This window comes from Dromiciops gliroides, chromosome 3, assembly GCF_019393635.1.
Source record: "Dromiciops gliroides isolate mDroGli1 chromosome 3, mDroGli1.pri, whole genome shotgun sequence".
Classification (NCBI taxonomy): Eukaryota; Metazoa; Chordata; class Mammalia; order Microbiotheria; family Microbiotheriidae; genus Dromiciops; species Dromiciops gliroides.
The window spans coordinates 332,425,584-332,444,419 of record NC_057863.1 but is presented as its reverse complement, the minus strand read 5'-3'; the positions used below and the strand labels follow the sequence as shown (position 1 = coordinate 332,444,419).

The following is an 18,836-nucleotide window of genomic DNA, read 5'->3' as shown; positions in this document are numbered from 1 at the left end:
ACAGCAAAGAAATTACAGCAACTTTTCTATGCAGAATTTTTTTTTTTACCAATTTAGCTCTGTTTAAGACTTCTAGTTGTGTCCTCTAAATCTGATTTAGACTAATTAAAAGGCCTTTCATTGCTAATTTTTCCTTTAAAAAAATAAAGCCCTTTTCCCCATTTCTTAGTGGTCAAGGAGATGAAATATATTGCAGGGCTAACTGCTTCTTTATCATCTGGTCATTGCATGAAGTCTCACAGTCGATCTTTTTTCGAAGATACTTGACCTCCCCCAACTTTCTTGTTTAATGTTAACTTTGTTTTTGTTGTTTCCTGGAAATTTTAAGTCATAGAATTGGATTAGGGTACACTGACAAAAGAAGAAGCAGGTTTTAATGTGTTAGATGACATGATGACTTAGATTCATTCTTGTTCTAAAATTCTCACTCTTCTGACATCTTACTTTATGGTTCTCTTCTGTTCCACCAAACTGTATACATCTTGGCTACTTTTGTCCCAGCTTTGTAATGGATATATGCTTTGGTTCTAGGAGGAATGATTCTGGCTGCTGATTATTCTCAACTAGAACTGAGGATTTTGGCTCATTTATCCCGGGATCGTCGTCTCATCCAGGTATTAAACAGTGGAGCTGATGTTTTCAAGAGCATTGCAGCAGAATGGAAGATGATTGATCTGGAAGCAGTTGGGGATGATATAAGGCAGCAAGCCAAGCAGGTGCGGGTATAGTAAAACTGGTAAACATTTTTTAAAACAGACATCAAAAATAGCAGAAGTTGTATGTTTAGAGGCCTTTAGTTTGCAAATCTATCACTTACATTTTTTTATTGTTCCTGTGAGGAGGAAGTAAATCAGTAGATTCATGGGTTTGAGAGCTCGTTCAAATTTCTCTTTCACAGATAACAAAACTAAAGTCATAGAAAGAAGTTACTTGGCTAAATCCATATACAAGTAGGAAGTGGCAGAACCAGGATAATAATGATAGTTGACACTTATATGATTGCTTAAAGTCCCGAATGCATATTATTTCATTTGATCCTTACAGTGTCCCCAGGAAGTCAGTTTTGTTATTTGGTCTAAACTTGTGTTTTCAATAGTGGAGGGAATTCCTGGTTAGGAAACTGCTTCCGCTAAGGTAGATATTGTTTGGAAATTTATAGCCTTAGAGAGTTTCTTGAACACTGAGAGAACCACTGACTTGCCCTGGGTCACACAGCCAGTACATTAGGAGGCAGGATTTGAATCCCCTCAGGTTTTCCTGATGTCTAGGCTGGTTTTCTATCCATGAACCCATACTGGCCTATCTAGGTGCTATTATTTATTTTTCCCACTTTAGAGATGAGGAAACTGAAGTTCGTAGAGGTTAAGTGACTTGTCAAGGGATGTATAGGTTATGTTTGAGGCCAAGACCAGCACATGAATCACTGTGCAAAGATGCAGGCATTTTGACCCCAGGTCCACAGTCCTTTATGGGTGATTATTGCTTTGTTGGATGGCTTGAGGTCTGGTACTACTAACCCTCCTTCTTTCCTGCTTTTTTCAACTGTTTCTCTTTATTTTCTTGACTTAGATGACTTATTATTTTTTCTAGTCTTATAAACCAATTCTTTGTTAGTTTGATACAGATCTAAATATCTAAATAAATTTACAATATATTCTCATTTTATCATATTAGCAAGAATATTTCTTTATTTCTAAATGTATCTCTCCCATGTTCTCTACTGAGGCAGCTAGGTGGCTCAGTGGATAGAGTTCTGGGCCTGGAGTCAGGAAGACAAATTCAAAGCTCGATGGTTATGGGCAAGTCACTTAACATCTGCCTGCCTCAGTTTCCTCTGCTGAAATATGGGGATTATAACAGTTGTTGACTTTCAGGATGGTTATGAGGACCAAATGAGGTAATATCTGTTAAGTGATTAGCATGGTGCCTGGCACATAGCAGGTTATTCCTTGGTGTTCAGTGAGCCAAAAACAGCCTAACTTTTCTCATAAAATTGGCTAAGATATTGGTCATAATAAACTCTTTTCTGTGGCCTTTAAATTGCTTATTTAATGGAATGCCCCTTTTATCCTAGATTTGCTATGGAATAATCTATGGAATGGGAGCTAAATCTCTAGGAGAGCAAATGGGCATTCAAGAAAATGATGCTGCATGTTATATTGACACCTTCAAATCCAGATATACAGGTAAAAGAAGTCTCTGGCAAGTACTCTTTCTGAAGGCATCCTTTCCATTTTAGACTCTTCATACTTTTTCTTCATCTGTGGTTTGAAGTTTGCTTTTGAAAGTCTCAATTGGTGAGGATTTTCATCAGACAAGTTTAAAGGAATGTAATACCTGGACAGTTACAGAAACTAACATGTACACACCAACACAATGTAATATATTTGGGAAGAACAGAGACCAAGAGTGAACATCAGAAAGTTGGCCATGAGAGTGGCATAATTTCCCTGTTAAATATGTGGGCAACTTTGTCCTTCTGTTGAAAGGATTTTTAATGATGTTCATAATTTGAGTTGAAAGAATTACATGGAGGATGATAAGTAGATTCCTTTTTTATTTTCTGCTTAAGAAACTGGATATTTTTTGGGGGGCACAATAGATCCTTCTTAAACACTCATATAAATCTCTATACAAAATGCACTTCTATAAAAAGCATACCATTAGTTTCTGATCTTTTTTTTTAAGGATGTGAACTATTTTTTCTTTTGCTGTTTCTTTTTTTCATCACCTGTTTTTTGCTATATTCCTCTGAAGCTCCTTCTCAGAGATCTATTCCTTATATTGGGCGGGGGGAAGGAAGGAAAAAAAAGTCAGTAGAACTAACCTATATATTGAAAAAAACTAATGTGGGAGGTATCTTCTTTTTTTCTGTTTTATATCACTTGATAAACATCTTCCCATGTTTTTTTGAATTTTTAAAAAATTTGTCAGTCTTTATACACCAGTAATATTTTTTCAGCTATTCTCTAATTGTTGGGCTCGTTTTGTTTCTGGCATTTTGTTACCATATATAAGGCTGTTACAAACCTTTTTGTATATGGATCTTTATTGTTATCAATAACTTTGAATACATAGTTATAGCAGAATGAGATTTGGATCAAAGCACAATTTAAATTTAGTAATTTTTATTAACTTTTTTCCATCATTCCAAATTATTTTCTAAAACAATTGAACCCAATGTACCAGAAGTGTGTAAGCATGCCTGTCTTTTCATAACTCCTTTAGCCTTGAATTGTTTTGTATTTTAGCATCTTTGTTTGCTTGAAAGGTGAAGTGTGGCACCTCAGGGTTGTTTTGAAAGCTGTTTTTGTCAGGCCTCTTGCCTATTTGGCCCATATTCTCATAATTTTATGTCAATTTTCCATACATTTTAGATGCTACACTTTTATCAGAGAAATTTATTTCAATGTTTTTCAATCAAAATTTTCTTCTAATTCTAGGTGAATAGATTTTGTCTAAAAACTTTAAAAATTTATGTAATTGTAATTTATGTAATTCAAATTTATCAATTTGAAATTTCTTGCCATATGGGATATTGCTAGCTTTTTGTTATCTAGTTTGTCCCACCAATAGTTTTGTAATGATTGTTGTTTTGTAGGCTAGTTTGAACTCTGCTCAACTACCTTTCTTACTTTTTTTCATTATACCTTTTTAAACTTTTCAAAATGTATTTTGTTTTTATTTTATCTGATTCCATAAAATATCCTTTTGATAATTTAGTTATTATAGAACTCTTACCTCTCTCTACTTCTGGTAATCAGTTCTACATTTATTTTGTTTGTAGCTTTCCTTCCTAAATCTACCCTCTCTCTTTGGCCTTCTCTTGGCCTTGTCTCTTCTTCCTTTCTTTTCCATCACAGTTCTCTGTTTACTTTATTGTATTTTTACCAGCCTGCTCTTTAAAAATAATCTTCCCTTGCCTGGTCCTGATAAAGGTGAGGCTCATTAATTCCCACTCTCCTCACTCACTGTTTGAATAATCTTTTCCTGTGCTTCCCTAATTTTGAGAAATAGTAAATTATTTCCTCCTCATTCCAACTATTTTCCCCAGGGTATTTCCTCCTCCCCCTTTTTCTTTTTTCCCCTTTGTCTTCTGTTGACAGTTGGAGATTACTAGTTCAATTGCTGCTGAGAGGTGATTCTGTTAGGTTAGTTGGTAAAGGTTCCTTCCAGCTACTGTCACTTTAGACTCCTTTTTTTTCCTACAGAGTCAACCCTTTCTCCATGAAACCTTTCCTGCCAAGGCCTGGAGTCAGGGTGGTTAGTAGGTAGCAATTTCACTTGTAACTTATGTAGTACAACACATGTACTAAGTACTAAAGCTGGGATTCAAACCCAAGTTTCCTTCCCTCCTCCCCCCAGTCCCAGTGATCTTTCCACTATATTAGGCTACTCAAAGTAACCTGTGTGATATTTTAATGTATTTCTTTAGGCAGAAGTAAGTATGTTATTTAAATTATAGACGTGGAGTGTTCGGATTTTATTTTTCTTTTAGGCATTCAACGTTTCTTAAGAGAGACAGTGAAGAACTGCAACAGAGATGGGTTTGTTCAGACCATTATGGGAAGGCGGAGATATTTGCCTGGAATCAAAGACCAAAATCCTTACAGTAAATCCCATGTATGTTGAACATTCTCTAGATACTAATTTAGAAGTTAAAAAATGTATGTTTAAATGTATGCTGGAAGTTAAATCAATAATTCTAGATTCTGACTAATTATATTGCAAATTCATTAGTCTTATGATGAGTGTAGCCATACTTTGGGTTAATTATTTGTTTAATTAAAGTCTTTTTGTTTTATTTTGTTTTGTTTTTAGTGAGGCAATTGGGGTTAAGTGACTTGCCCAGGGTCACACAGCTAGTAAGTGTCAAGTGTCTGAGGCCGGATTTGGTGATCTGGCCCTGGATTCAGGAGGACCTGAGTTCAAATCCGGCCTCAGACACTTGACACTTACTAGCTGTGTGACCCTGGGCAAGTCACTTAACCCTCTTTGCCCTGCCAAAAAAACCAAACAAACAAAAAAAAGAAATTAAGTATGATAGTATGTATAAGCTTTTGGTGAATTTGGTTCCCTGATATAAAATGCCAGATTTAAGAAATTACTTATTATTTATTAATGGCCAAGGTTAATATTTTTTTCATAGAAGATAGTGGCAAAGGGAAAAGGTAATACACGAAGATATGACAAACAGTGAAAGGGAATAAGAGTAAGGAAGGCAAGAAGGGAATAAATTTCTTCAAAAGACGCATACCCAACAGTGAATGCACCTCGTGTCTACATTAGGGTATTCTTAGGAATCTGTTGTTTGCAAATTGGTTCTGCACATAAGAAATAGTGCCAGTTGATGGTTTAAAAAAAAAAAAAGATAGGAAATCTAATATAAAAGCATCTCGATTAGAAATCTTTGGGGCCTGGCATTGTGAATAGGGAATAGGGATGTCAAACAAGCAGTTTCCCGTTTCACTTTGAGGCAAGAATTAGTAATAAAATCTACAGAGAACTGAGCACCATACCATATTGTATCTTAGTAGGTACGGGAGGTGGGAATAATGTTCCACTGATCTGCAGTTTGTGCTAGGTCAGTGTTTCTTCCAGAAACAATTGAGAACAACATGTTTACAAGATGTAGCAAATTCATTTGGCTAGAAGAGAAAATTGAAAAGCACACTGGAAGATTATTTCTCTACTTTCTATCTTATCAGGATAAGGAAAATCATCCTTGAGAGAAAGGAGAAAGCCACAAGAGAATATAAAGGGATAACATAATACAAGAAGGTAGAGGAGAATCAAAACTTATATCAGGAGTTTTGAGTGGTAGAAGAATGTGCCTCAAAAAAATGAAGGGAAGAAGAAAGACAGGTGATATCTTAGAGGTGCGTAGTAGGTTTGGGGCTCTTCCCAAAGAGAGTGGACCCGCACGTTCTAATGTTTCATAGAATGATGACAAGGCTCTCCTGATGTTACCAGGAGAGAGGATATCTATTTGAACATCCCTCTGTCTCTAAATCTATGATGCTATTACTAGCCAGAGAAAGAGATGAATCCTGGCATGACTAAACAGAGCTCATTGAGCACCAAATTTTAAAAGGACATAAACAGAAACTAAAATAAAAGCAGGCAGCAGAGAATGTAAGTATAAAAGAATGGCATGTCCCTACATGAATGTTACAAATGATAAAGCCAAGAATGAGATATTTGTTGTGCAGTTGTTCATTTGTGTCTAGCTCTTCATGACCCCATAGACCATAGCACACTAATAGGGTCCATGGGGTTTTCTTGGCAAAGATACTGGAGTAGTTTGCCATTTCCTTCTCCAGTGGATTAAGGCAGAGGGTAAGTGACTTACATAGGGTCATACAGCTGAAAACTATGTGAGGCTGGATTTGAATTCAGGTCTTCTGACTTCAGGCCCAGTGCTCTATCCACAGAGCCATTGAGCTGCCCTGCCTGAAGTAAATGCTAAGGACTACAAAAGTTATTTGTTTTTATCTATATTTGAGGCAAGAGGAAGAACAAAGAAAGGTTAGGACCATTTTAGGGGAGTAGAAGAGATGATAAAAATGGGCAACAGATTAAAAGCAAAATTACTAAACTCTTATTTTGTTCTGTCTTCTCTATCAAGGAGATTGATCTTCAGATTAGGAATTATAACATAAAATGATCATTAGGGAATTGACATAGTAAAAGAATCCAGATGATATTGAGTTCAAGTCACCACTCCAGATGAACTATATCATGGGTCCTGAACAAACTTAAAAATACAATTTATAAGCCGCTGTTGGCTTATAAGCCACTGTGTAGGTGAGGAGAGGTCTCATAGAAGCCGATATGGGCAACTGGTGCAGTTGTTTTGAAGGGAAAGCTATAGGGCAGTGAGGACACTGGGAGTTCTGTCAAAATAAATTACACTAGATGAACCTCATTTTTTCTTTTTGTCAAGGTGATTAGACAGTTAGATTGGGGAATCTTTTAGACATGCTATACTTGAACTTTAGAAGGAGATTTGGCAAAATCTTTCATAATATCTTTATGAACAAGTTAGGAAAGTATGGGCTATATAATTATGTGGTCAATGAAGAGAGAATTGGCTAAATGACCAGAAAGAATGTGGTTATTTGTTTTATGTCACCTTGGAAGATTTCTAATGGGGTGCTACAGATTGGATCTCATTCTATAAGTGCCATTAAATGGAGGCACAGATGCCATGTTCTAACATTTTCAGATGAAATGACATTTGAACAGATAGCTAATAGAATTTAAAAGGAGCTTGTTGCATTAGAATGGTGGAGCCAGTTAATAAGATGAAATTTAATGGAGATAAATGTTAAGTCCTATATGCAGAAGTTGATTCTATAAGTACAGGATGGGGACACTGGATAATATGTGTCATGTGAAAAAGACTAATGGGTTTTTAGTGGATTGTAAGCTTAGTGAGTCAGTATGATAAAGCTGTAAAAAAACTAATCTAATCTTAGGATCTATTATCAGAAATTTAGTGTGTCTAGAATAAGACATTATAGTCCCACTGCATTTTGCCCATGTTGATTTTCTCTCTCAATTCTGGGTACAACATTTTAAGAAAGACATTGGCATTTTGGGATTGCCCATCCAGAGAAGACACTGGAGTTGATGAGGGAATTCAAAACCATTATCCAAATGATTACAGGTGGAAAAAATGAGTTTGTTGGGTAACTTGATATCTACAGTCATGATTGTCATAGAGATAATGCTAGCTCACCTTTACCCCCATAGTCTTAGAACTAAAATAGATTTAAAGATCATCTAATGCACTTTCACTTTGCAGGCAAATCTATAGCCCAGACAACCTATTTCACGTGGTGCTTTAATGCTGACAAAGTGTCCTACTCAATAAGAGAAATGTAAATTAAAATAACTCTGAGGTTCCATCTCATACTTGTTAAGTTGACAAAGATTAAAAAGAAAATGATGGTTGTTGGAGGCGTTGTGGGAGGACAAGGAACACTAATGTACTTTTGATGGATCTTTGAATTAGTCTAAACTTTCTGGAAAGCAATTTGGAATGTAATTCCAAACGTTTATACTGTGCATATCCTTTGACCCAGTGATACAGATACTAGATTTATGCCCCCAAAGAACTCAAAGACAGAAAGGAAAGGACATATATGTCCAAAGATGTTCATAAGAAGAAAAGAAACAAATATTTATTAAGTGCCTACTGTGTGTACCAGGCACAGTGCTAAGTGTTTTATAAATATTATCTCATCTGATCCTCACGACCCTGAAATGTAGGCATTATTATTATCTATATTTAACACTTGAGGAAATTGAGGCAAACAGATTAAAATGATAACTCGGGGTCATGCAGCCAGTAAGCATCTGAGCCCGGATTCGAACTCATCTTTGTGACTCCAGGCCCAGTGCTGTGGCCACTGCAGCACCACATACCAAAACTTTGTTATAACACATAATTGAAAAGAAATTTGTACCCATTAGTTTGGAAATGGCTGGACAAATTATGGTATGTTATTCTAATGGAGTATTATTGCGCTAACAGATGGAATGGATTCAGCAGAAATCTGGGAAGGGTTGTATAAAATGATAGAAAGTTAAGTAAGAAGAACAAGGAGAACACTTTTTAAAATAACTACATTGTGAAAAAAATATCTTTGAAAGCCTAATGCAACAACACAAATCCTGAAGATTGATGATGAATTATGCTTCCCCATTCTTGACAGAGAAGTTATGGACTAGAGGTGGAAAATGCAACATATTTTTAGTCATGACCAATGTGTGGATTGTTTTTGCCTGACTATACTTTTGTTTCTTTTGGGTAGCCTGGGAGGAGGGGAGAAAGATTCATGGGAGCAAAGATAGTGATACCGAAAGGAAAGAGGAAAAGAATGTCAGTGAATTTGAAAATATACAGAATAAAACCATGGAAATTCAGAAACAGACACAATTGGAACATTCTGGGGACTATGGCCTTAAATGTATTATATAGTAAATTAAAAAAAAACAAGTTGTACATAATAGAGAATCATGCTTTTATATGCTATTGTCGTTTTCCAAAATATTTTGTCTCTGGGTATGATCATGTTGATTGATGTTTGTCAAGTTCATAATAAAAAATGCTTTTAAAGTCCTAATATTTTCAGTTAGTACACATATGAAAACTCTTCTATACCTTTTCTGGGGAAAGTTGGTAATTAATGCGCTTTTAATACATTTAAAATTTTCATTTTAATACATTTAATACATTTTAATACACTGAATTATACTGAATTTTTAAAGGTTCTACGTGAGCAATAGTTTCCTACTGAATTATTTAGGTAAATAGTATGTCACAAACATAATAAAGGTTGTTATATAATCATCTGGGCATGTGTTAGATTTCTCAGCAAATCATAAACATCTTGAAATCAGGAAGTGCATTACCTAGCACCTAACATCATGCCTTGCATATAGTGGTTACTCAGTTACTTTTTATTGAATCAAATATTTGGATAATTGTACATTCTTCTTCACTAAAAGAATGAATTCTTTCTTTTACAGGCTGAACGTCAAGCCATCAATACCACAGTCCAGGGGTCTGCTGCTGATATTGTCAAAACAGCCACTGTTAACATTCAGAGACGATTAGAGACACTCCCTTCTGTCATCCAATCACATGGACATAGAGAGAGTAAACTACAAGGTGACAGAACAGGTCTGTTTACTTTATCTGATGCCAATTTTCTTTTTCTTTTTTTTGTTTTTGTTTTTTTTGGCAGGGCAATGAGGGTTAAGTGACTTGCCCAGTGTCAAGTGTCAAGTGTCTGAGGCCGGATTTGAACTCAGGTTCTCCTGAATCCAGGGTTGGTGCTTTATCCACTGAGCCACCTCGCTGCCCCTCTTTTTTTTTTTTTTAAACAGTTGTATTTTTTTATTCGCATATAGAATAATCTCTGATATGAAAGTGTCTAGAAGCTAAAGATATCTGCTCGTTTCTTTCCTGTTTTCCTGGTTTTTTTTGTTGACTTTCCCCCCCAATTTTTAAGTAGTCTTATTTAAAGTTTTGAGTTTTAAATTCTATCCTTCCTTCCTCCCTCCCTGAGATGCTAAGCAGTCAGATGTAAATAATACATAATGAAATTTTGTAAAACATTTCCATATTGTCATTTTGTACAAGAAGACTCAAAAGGGGGGAAAAAGAAAGAAAGTGAAAATAGCATGCTTCAGTTTGTGTTCAGTGGATATCAATTCTTTCTCTGGAGGCAGATATTATGTTTCATTATTAGTCTTCTGGGACTGTCTTGGGTCATTGTATAACTGCTGAGAATAGGTAAGTCATTCATCGAACAGTATTGCTGTTACTTTTTACAACATTCTTTTGTTTCTATTCATATGTATCAGTTTATGCAAATCTTTCCAGGCTTTCTGAAATCATCCTGCTTGTCATTTCTTATAGCAGAATGATATTCCATTACAATCACAGCTTGTTCAGTCATTCTCCATTTAATGGGCATGTCTTTGATTTCCAATTCTTAGCTACCACAAAAGGAGTTGCTATAAATATTTTTGTACAAATATGGCCTTTTTCCTTTTTTTTGGATGTCCTTAGGATATAGACCCAGCAGTGGTATTGACTGATCAAAGGATATGCAGTTTTGTAGCCCTTTGAGCAAAGTTCCAAAGTGCTCTCCAGAATGGTTGGATCAGTTCACAACTTCACCAACAGCATATTAGTGTCCCATTTTTCCCACCTGATGCTAATTTTCAAGTTGAGGAAGTAATTAGAAGAAAAGGAGGGGAGTGAGATTTTTTTTTAAAAGATCTTATTTTAACTTGTATTTCATAGTTTCTTTTCTTGACTATGTCTATTTTTATGTAATAAGTGAACCCATGTGATTCTCGGGTTCTGTGAATGAACTCCAAACTGAACTTTTTATATGTCCTTTGCTGTTGTTTGCTTGTGCCTCAAAAATATGTCTCGTACTTACAGTATTACACAGGCAGATAGCTTATGACCTTAGCTGGTACATCACCCATTTCCTAATTCTTTATTCCGCACATCATTTTTCTTCCTTGGAGTAATTTTCATTGACAGAGATTGCTGTCCAATAATAACTCACATTTATATAGTGCTTTAAACTTTATTAGATGATTTCCTCATAGGAATCCTATGATTGTTGCTTTTCCTTTACTATGTCTAGGTAGAAGTTATTAAGGCTAGGGGAGAGGGGTCATAGGAGGGGAGGTATAAAGGGCCAAAGAGAAAGGAACGGGAAAGGTGCAATTAATAGGGTCTGGGGTGTTGCTGGTGGGAAAAAGCTGAACTGTACTACAAGAAAAGCAGGGACAAGGGCAAAACCACCACGAGTTTGCTCTGGAGTGATGTTGAGGGAGACTGAGAGTATTGTCCACATTTGGATATACACAAAAAAGCGAAGTTGTACATGTAGTATGTTATTCTATGTATAATCACACGCAGAATTAACTTAGAAGACATGAATGGTAGCAGGTAGAAATAGTAGGCTCGCATAAAGTGAGGATGTTTTTAAGGATGATTGAGACCTAGGTATGTTTGTAAGTAGCAGGAAAAGAGCCTGTAAGAAGAGAGAAAGTGAAAGGAGGTATGGTTATGGAGGCTGTCTGCCAGAGGAGGTAGGAAAGATGGCTCCAATCATACAAGTAGAAGAGTTGGATGAGTTGGATGTGATGAGTAGAATGGACATCTTATCAGAGAACAAAAGGTAGAGAAAATGGGTGATGATCTGCAGAAGTTTTGAAATAAAAGAGAGAGGGAGCTCAGAATGAATGGCCTTTATTTTCTCAGTTAAGTTTGAGGCTATATTTTCTTTTGAGCAACTGGAGGGAGGAAGTAGTGTGGTAACCTTAAAGGGAGAAGAGAAGGTCTGAACAGCTGTTGGGGTAAGGGAAGCAGATAGAGAATCGATTAGGTAGGAATTAAAGGATTGCCTTGTTGTTCTGAAGGCCCGTTTGAGATTGAATAACAAATATGGAGCAGGCATACATAGCCTGCAGAGTTGCCAGCTTTATTTAGCAGTATGTTAAGAGGAATGGGGGAGGTTGATGGTGGATGGTTTATTTATTTATTTTTGCGGGGCAATGGGGGTTAAGTGACTTGCCCAGGGTCACATAGCTAGTAAGTGTCAAGTGTCTGAGGCTGGATTTGAACTCAGGTACTCCTGCATCCAGGGCTGGTGCTTTATCCACTGTGCCACCTAGCTGCCTGTGGATGTTTTTTTACGATTGGGACTTGGTAAGGGATACTCAGCAATAGGAGAGGGAGCAAGAATAGAGGACAGTGTAACCTTGAATGAATTAACAATAGGGTCAAGATTTGGAAGGACGGAAAATGAAGACTTAGCAGGATTGATGTTGTAAGAGGAAAAGAGATTAGAGGCCACTGCGAGGATGAAGAATAGGTTTAGGGGTGAGATTTGGGGAGAGAATGATAGATGATTCTGGGTCAAATAAAAGAATATCAGAATTCTTGATCATGGAAGTAGAACACTTGTGGGTGATGGAAACCATGGATGTGATTGTCTCTGTGACTGAAGTGGAATGTAAGAGAATGGGTTTGGGAACTGAGGAAATGATGGATGTGTGTTGATGCCTTGGAGGCATAGTGGATAGAGCTCTGGGCCTTGAGTGAGGAAGACCTGAGTTCAAATCTGGATTCAGACACTTACTTGTTGTGTGACACTGGAGAAATCACTTTACCTTAGTTTCCTCAGCTCTAAAATGGAGATAATAACAATACCTACCACAAGGTTGTTGTGAAGATTAAATGAGGTGTTAAGGGCTAAAATTCTAGCTAGTCTGTCTAAAATATCTAATGAGTGGTTGCCAATAAATTATAAGCTTTAGCAAGAGTTAGACTTTTAAGCATTTATTAAGGAGAATAAGAATTTGGTAAAGAGAGAGGCCTACATTCATCTATCTATTAAAGGGAGAGCACATTTCTAGCTCCGCTCTCTGCCAGAGTCCAAAGGCCAGAGACCCAGTCAGAGCGCCAGGTTCCTCCGTTCTTCCTCCCACAAGCAGACGTCACTTTCTGACGCCAAAGAAAAGACTCCTGGCATCGCGGAGCTTTTCTACAGTAAGGCTCCAGCAGGTGGCATCATTCCAATCGTTACATTGGTAATATTTGTAAAAATCACTTAACATGCGCCTGGCACATCGTAGGTTCTGTAAATGCTTATTCCCTTCTATTTCCTTCCTCCCTTCCTTTCCCTGGTAGAAGAGCCAGAATTGAGGTGGACAGGAGGAACGTGTGGCAGCAACACATTGTTGTTGAGTGATGGCAGCAGAGAGAGGGTCTGTAGGTGGCAATGGGAAAGAAGGAATATCTTGACTCCCCATCAAGTCCAGTGTCTCAGGAGCTTGAGAGAGGGATCCAGTGGTACTGCAAAGAATGAATGGCCTTGATGCAGAGTCGTCTTATTCTTTGTATGCAGGAAGATGACACAGCATGAGAGGAAGAAATCCAAAGTTAGGGGAAGTTTATTAATTGCAGAATAGGGATTCTAGAGGGCCCAGTGGAGGGGGCTGGATGACCGACCCGGGTTAGGACATGGGAGGTTCAGGCACTGGAATTGGTGGCGGGAGAGGGAGTGGCTTCCGATTAGCTACCAGTTGATTTTCTATCAGTGGGATTAAGTGTTAGAGAAGAAAACAGATTGGATTCCATGTTAAAGATTCTTCTTGTGGAAGAATTCCTGGGCAGGGAAAACAGAAAGTTAATGAATTCTCTCAAGAACACATTTGGAATCAATTGATTCAGATTTTTTAAATTGATTTGGACTTTTTAAAAATGCAGATTTTTTTGCCTACTGACCCAACTCTGACTCCCTCATAGAGAGTGGTGGGAGGAGTTTGTGGAAGGAGGTAATGGAGATAATAATGGCTTCTAGAGCTGGAGTAGAAATAGGCTGCCAGGAGTTTGCAGCAATGTTCTTCTGTCTCTAGAAAGTAGAGGTGTGGTGGTGCAGTGGGAGGGATGGGAGGTTAATAGAAAATGCTAGCAAAGCTCTCTTAATTATGATAAGTAAGTTAGGTATTTTCCTGATCAGTACAGTGGTATAATTTCATGGGATACCATGTTAGTAAGAGATAATACTTTCATGCAGAGCACTTTATAAATACTTCTTCATATTCTTCCTCCTTTATTAAAGTTTTCTAGGATATGTCAAAATCCCAAACTTTTTACTATGATGTTTCCTTCTTGACCCTTTTCCCTGGTAAAACAGTGTGGACATGATGATTTATTTTACTCTTTTACACTTTCTCCCTCTCTCCCATCAGGACTGAAGAAAGGATTCCAAAGAATATTTTGCCCAATAAGAGGAGCCTTTTTCATCCTTCAGTTGCATGATGAACTCCTTTATGAGGTGGCAGAAGATGATATTGTCCAGGTATCTTTACAATGCACAACCAGTTTTTATTGTGCCCTTGCAGCCCGAGGTAGTCCTTTTGTGACAAAAAAGACTTTTATCCCAGTCCAGTGTGCTGTACCTCTCCTTCCAGTGCAGACTTTTGAAACTAGTTGTAGACTTGGAGGAACATTGAGTACCCAAGGGCATGGAGAGGTAGATTGAGTTAAAGAAGAGCTAGTCAATCAGTCATTTAATTTACAGGCATTTATTAAAAACCTATTTGTGGGGCAGCTAGGTTGGGCAGTAGATAAAGCACCGGCCCTGGATTCAGGAGGACCTGAGTTCAAATCCAACCTCAGACACTTGACACTTACTAGCTGTGTGACCCTGGGCAAGTCACTTAACCCTCATTGCCCCACAAAAAACCCAACAACAACAACCAAAAAAACCCCAACAAACCCCTATTTGTGCTGGGGGCAGCTAGGTGGTGCAGTGGATAAAGCACTGGCCCTGGATTCAGGACCACCTGGTTCAAGTCCAGCCTCAGATACTTGACATTTACTAGCTGTGGCCCTGGGCAAGTCACTTAACCCTTGTTGCTCTGCAAACAAACAAAAAACCTGATTGTGCTAAGCACTGTGCTAGGTACAGTGAATACAAATGTGAAAGTGAGTTGGTCCCTGCCTTTTAGGAATGTACATTCTACTAAAGGAGAGAGTTCTGGTTCTTTGCCTCTGTGTCTTTGTGATGACTGAGGGTAGAGGGGAGAACGCTTCTAGGAAAATGGGCTGCAGGGATATTTCTGAACTTAGGGAAGTTATATTAGGATCTTCAATTCAGCCCTGCAATGATCAAGGGAAGATTAGAATCTGGAAGCCAGGGCTTCTAGGTTCTCACTAAGATGTCTTCTGGGGTCCTCCACCATTCGGGTGTCTAAAAAATAGAAGTTCTTTTTGATTGAAGACCAGCCTAGAAGACCGTCTTGGAAGATGCCCCATTTTAGATTTGGGTATATGGAAGACCTTCTGAAGGAAAATGCCTACAACATCTCTGAGGGCTGCATCTTCTGGTAGATGGTCCAGCTCTTCTCTAGGAGAACAGGAAACTCCTCTCTCCCCCTGGGAGTAAGTCTCTTACCTTCATGTTTTTACTTTTAGGTAGCTCAAATTGTCAAGAATGAAATGGAAAATGCAGTGAAGCTCTCAGTGAAGCTGAAAGTCAAAGTGAAGATAGGGCCAAGCTGGGGAGAGCTACATGACTTCGATGTGTGACTCTGGAAGGGTGAAGACTTCCCTTGGTCAGAGATCTTGGTCCCTTTACATGGCCTTCCTTCCTTGTTGCATTGGAGGTGCCCTCTGGATGCCCAACTACAGCCAAAATGGCATCAGCTCTTGGATGAACCAGGATATTTTTATTAGGACTTTTAAAAAGGATTATTACTTCACGTCCTGAGGGACTTTTTTATGGATTGTGTTTTTATGGAGGTACATTTCCATATGGATATTGGGATGTGATGATTTTGGGAAAAAAATGAATTTTCTTCAAATGAAATAGAATTTAATGATCATAACGCCTCACAAAATATCTGGGGAATTGCCTTTTAAAGAATAAGCATATGGAATTTAATGGTCTCAGGATTGTTATTATATGAAATCTATTGCTGCTTAAGCTGGCTTAATGCCACAGACAGAACCCTTCTTGAAGAGGTGCTTAACAAGTACCTAACACACTGATCTTTCTCAATTGTCTCTGCTTGGGTGCAGAAGGAAGGCAGTTCTATTAGACTTCTTGGAAGGCAACAGATTTGTCCCTCTATATCCCAGCAGCCTTGATCTGGGCTAATACTGGGGACAGTAAAATAGATAAGTAATTAAAATATTTTGCACACCAGGGTTAATCTTTTGTGTTTTTAAAGAAAGCACCAATGGGGGTGGGGACTATTTTAGGTATTTAGTGATTCTAAGCCCACAGGAATCTAAATTGTGAATTTTAAGATGAAGGGGGGCAGGGCAGCTAGGTGGTGCAGTGGATAAAGCACTGGCCCTGGATTCAGGAGGACCTGAGTTCACATCCAGCCTCAGACACTTGACACTTACTAGCTGTGTGACCCTGGGCAAGTCACTTAACCCCCATTGCCCTGCAAAAAAAAAAAAGATGAAGGGGGAAAATGGATGAATGTTATCTAGGAATGTATTTTCTTGAAAAGCTTTATCTTCTTCCTTTTCCTATCCATGGTATTTAAAATGTATTTAAAATACTTGTCTTTCCTTTTAATGAAGCCATACCTCTTACATTGGTACTTGTTTTAGAAAGAAGACTGCTTTTTCATTTGAAGCTCAGTTGAATCTGACAGTGAAAATTTCCCATTCTCATTGTTGTCTTAATACCGTTTTCCATTCTAGAATAGGACATTATTTTTTTGTGTGTGTATATAATTGAAAATCTCATGCTGAAAAGATCGCACTTTATATAGAGCCTCAAAATTGGCCCTTCTCATTGTTGAAATAAAATGAATTTGTGATGAATTCTGCTTCAAAATCTTTTTTTAAAAATCATTGTCTGTCACATAACAACATCAGAAAATCTGCTTTTATCTCTGTCCTATTCTTTGGCAGAGTGCCAAGCATAGCTGTTGTAAATGAAGTAAATGATTGATTGCCGTCTAAATAGCTTTTATGCTCATTTACCCAGAAACTGATATTTAGTTTTGATGTCTCCATATTAAAGTAAGCTTATTATTAGGCCTCTTGGTACTATTAAATGCAACTATTTGACAGACAATGGGATGCTCTTGTCTGCATGTGAAGCAAAAGGGACTCAACATAAAGTTTTGAGGTTTTTTTTACAAGGATGGATGTCTTTGCCACAAGGTGGCAGGAGAAGAGAAGGGATAGTATTAGCACCACTAAACTTTTTCCTCCTCAAACATGTTCCCTTGTACAATGTGCTTCCCTGTGGAAAAATTGGCACGTATTCTCTATTGCCAATTTTTTAATTGATTTAATCCCCCTATCCTAAAATGCATAACTTTGGAATGTTGCTCAGTAAGATGTTCTTTAAATCCAATGGTGAATTGGTGACTTCTTTTCTCTGAGTTCATGTACTTCAGAACTGCATCATCAATTGCCTACTCACAAGTGAATATAGGAGAGATGCCAAATTCAACATGTCCAAAGTAGAACTCATTCTCTTTTGTCCCAAACTCATACCCCTTCCAACCTTCCCTATTTCTGTTGAAGGTACCACCATTCTTTCAGTTTCCCAGGTTGGCATCTTCTTGTTATCCTTGACACCCTTAATCTTCTCCCCTCCTCTCCCTCATTCAGTCTATTGCCAAATCTTGCCATTTCTGTTCCCATAGCTCCTAGTCAGATTCTAAAATCTGACTTCTTCCTTCCACAACTGCCATCTTCATTCAGGCCCTTAGCACTTTTCTTCTTGAAACGTCCCCTTAACTGAGCTCCCTGCCTGAAATCTGCCCCTTCCAGGCCATTTGACACACTGCTGTGGACGTGATTTTCCTTAAATACAATTCAACCATGGGATCCTCTTGCTCAGATTCTGATGGCTTCATATTAACTCTAGGGCCAAATACAAACTCTCTTTCTTTAGCCTTTAAAGCCCTTCACAACCTTACCCCAACTATTTTTTTTCCAACCTGAGGTAAAGGTTTTTATTTCAATATCCAGAAAAGTGCAATAAATGGAACAATTAATCTAGGTGTGCTGCTCTATCTGAAACTACACTTAGATAAGATTGTGACTGGCTTGAGCATTTACAAAATCAAGGCATGTCTTTCAGTTCCTGAGTGCCCCCAAATCCAGGGCAAGGTAATCTCATTACATGACTGGCAAAAGGAGAGAAGACACAAGTTTACTAGGTAATTAAACTAGACTTCTGCATCTGAAGGGCTCTCTAGCCTCTCAGCATTGCCTACTGAGACCTAACACGTGGGTATTTAAAGTAAGTCAAAGGACAGCTAGGTGGTGCAGAAGAGCATTTACCCTGGAGTTGAAATCTGACCCTGGACATTTGACACATACTAGCTGTTTGACCCTAGGCAAGTCACTGAGCCCCAACTGCTTCCCCAAAAAGTAAGTCAAAATAAATAAGAAAGGAGGAGAATGGATATTGGTAAAAGCTAAGATGAAGGATTAGAGCACTATATTTCAGATCTGTACATCCTCGATAGTTAACAAAATAGATGAGGAGGCCTGAAACTATAGTATCAAATTGCTTCCTCTTTTCCTAGTTTTACTTCTCTCCTTTTCTCTTCCTTCTTCCCTTTCCTCTTTTCCTTCAATTCCTTTCCTTCCCCTCCTTATCTTCCTTTCTTCTCCTTCCCTCCTTTTTTCTTCCTTGCCTTCCTTCCCCTTTTTCCCTTCTTCCTTTCCCTTTCTTTTTTCCTTCCTTTCCTTTTCCTTCCCTCCTTTGTCTACAATACAAAGGGAGTATGTTATAGTGGAG

At 37.9% G+C, this 18,836-nt stretch overlaps 1 protein-coding gene across 1 annotated transcript in view; it reads left to right on the top strand.

Moving 5' to 3' along the window:
• Nucleotides 1–16,862, top strand: part of POLQ (DNA polymerase theta) — a 108,197-nt gene extending 91,335 nt beyond the window's left edge. The window contains 7 exon segments of the mRNA XM_043993502.1: nucleotides 532–716; nucleotides 2,075–2,186; nucleotides 4,499–4,623; nucleotides 9,541–9,698; nucleotides 10,516–10,529; nucleotides 14,311–14,408; nucleotides 15,527–16,862. Coding sequence (XP_043849437.1) covers nucleotides 532–716; nucleotides 2,075–2,186; nucleotides 4,499–4,623; nucleotides 9,541–9,698; nucleotides 10,516–10,529; nucleotides 14,311–14,408; nucleotides 15,527–15,640 — 806 coding nt within the window. The 3' untranslated portion in view covers nucleotides 15,641–16,862.
• Nucleotides 16,863–18,836: the final 1,974 nt, after the last annotated feature.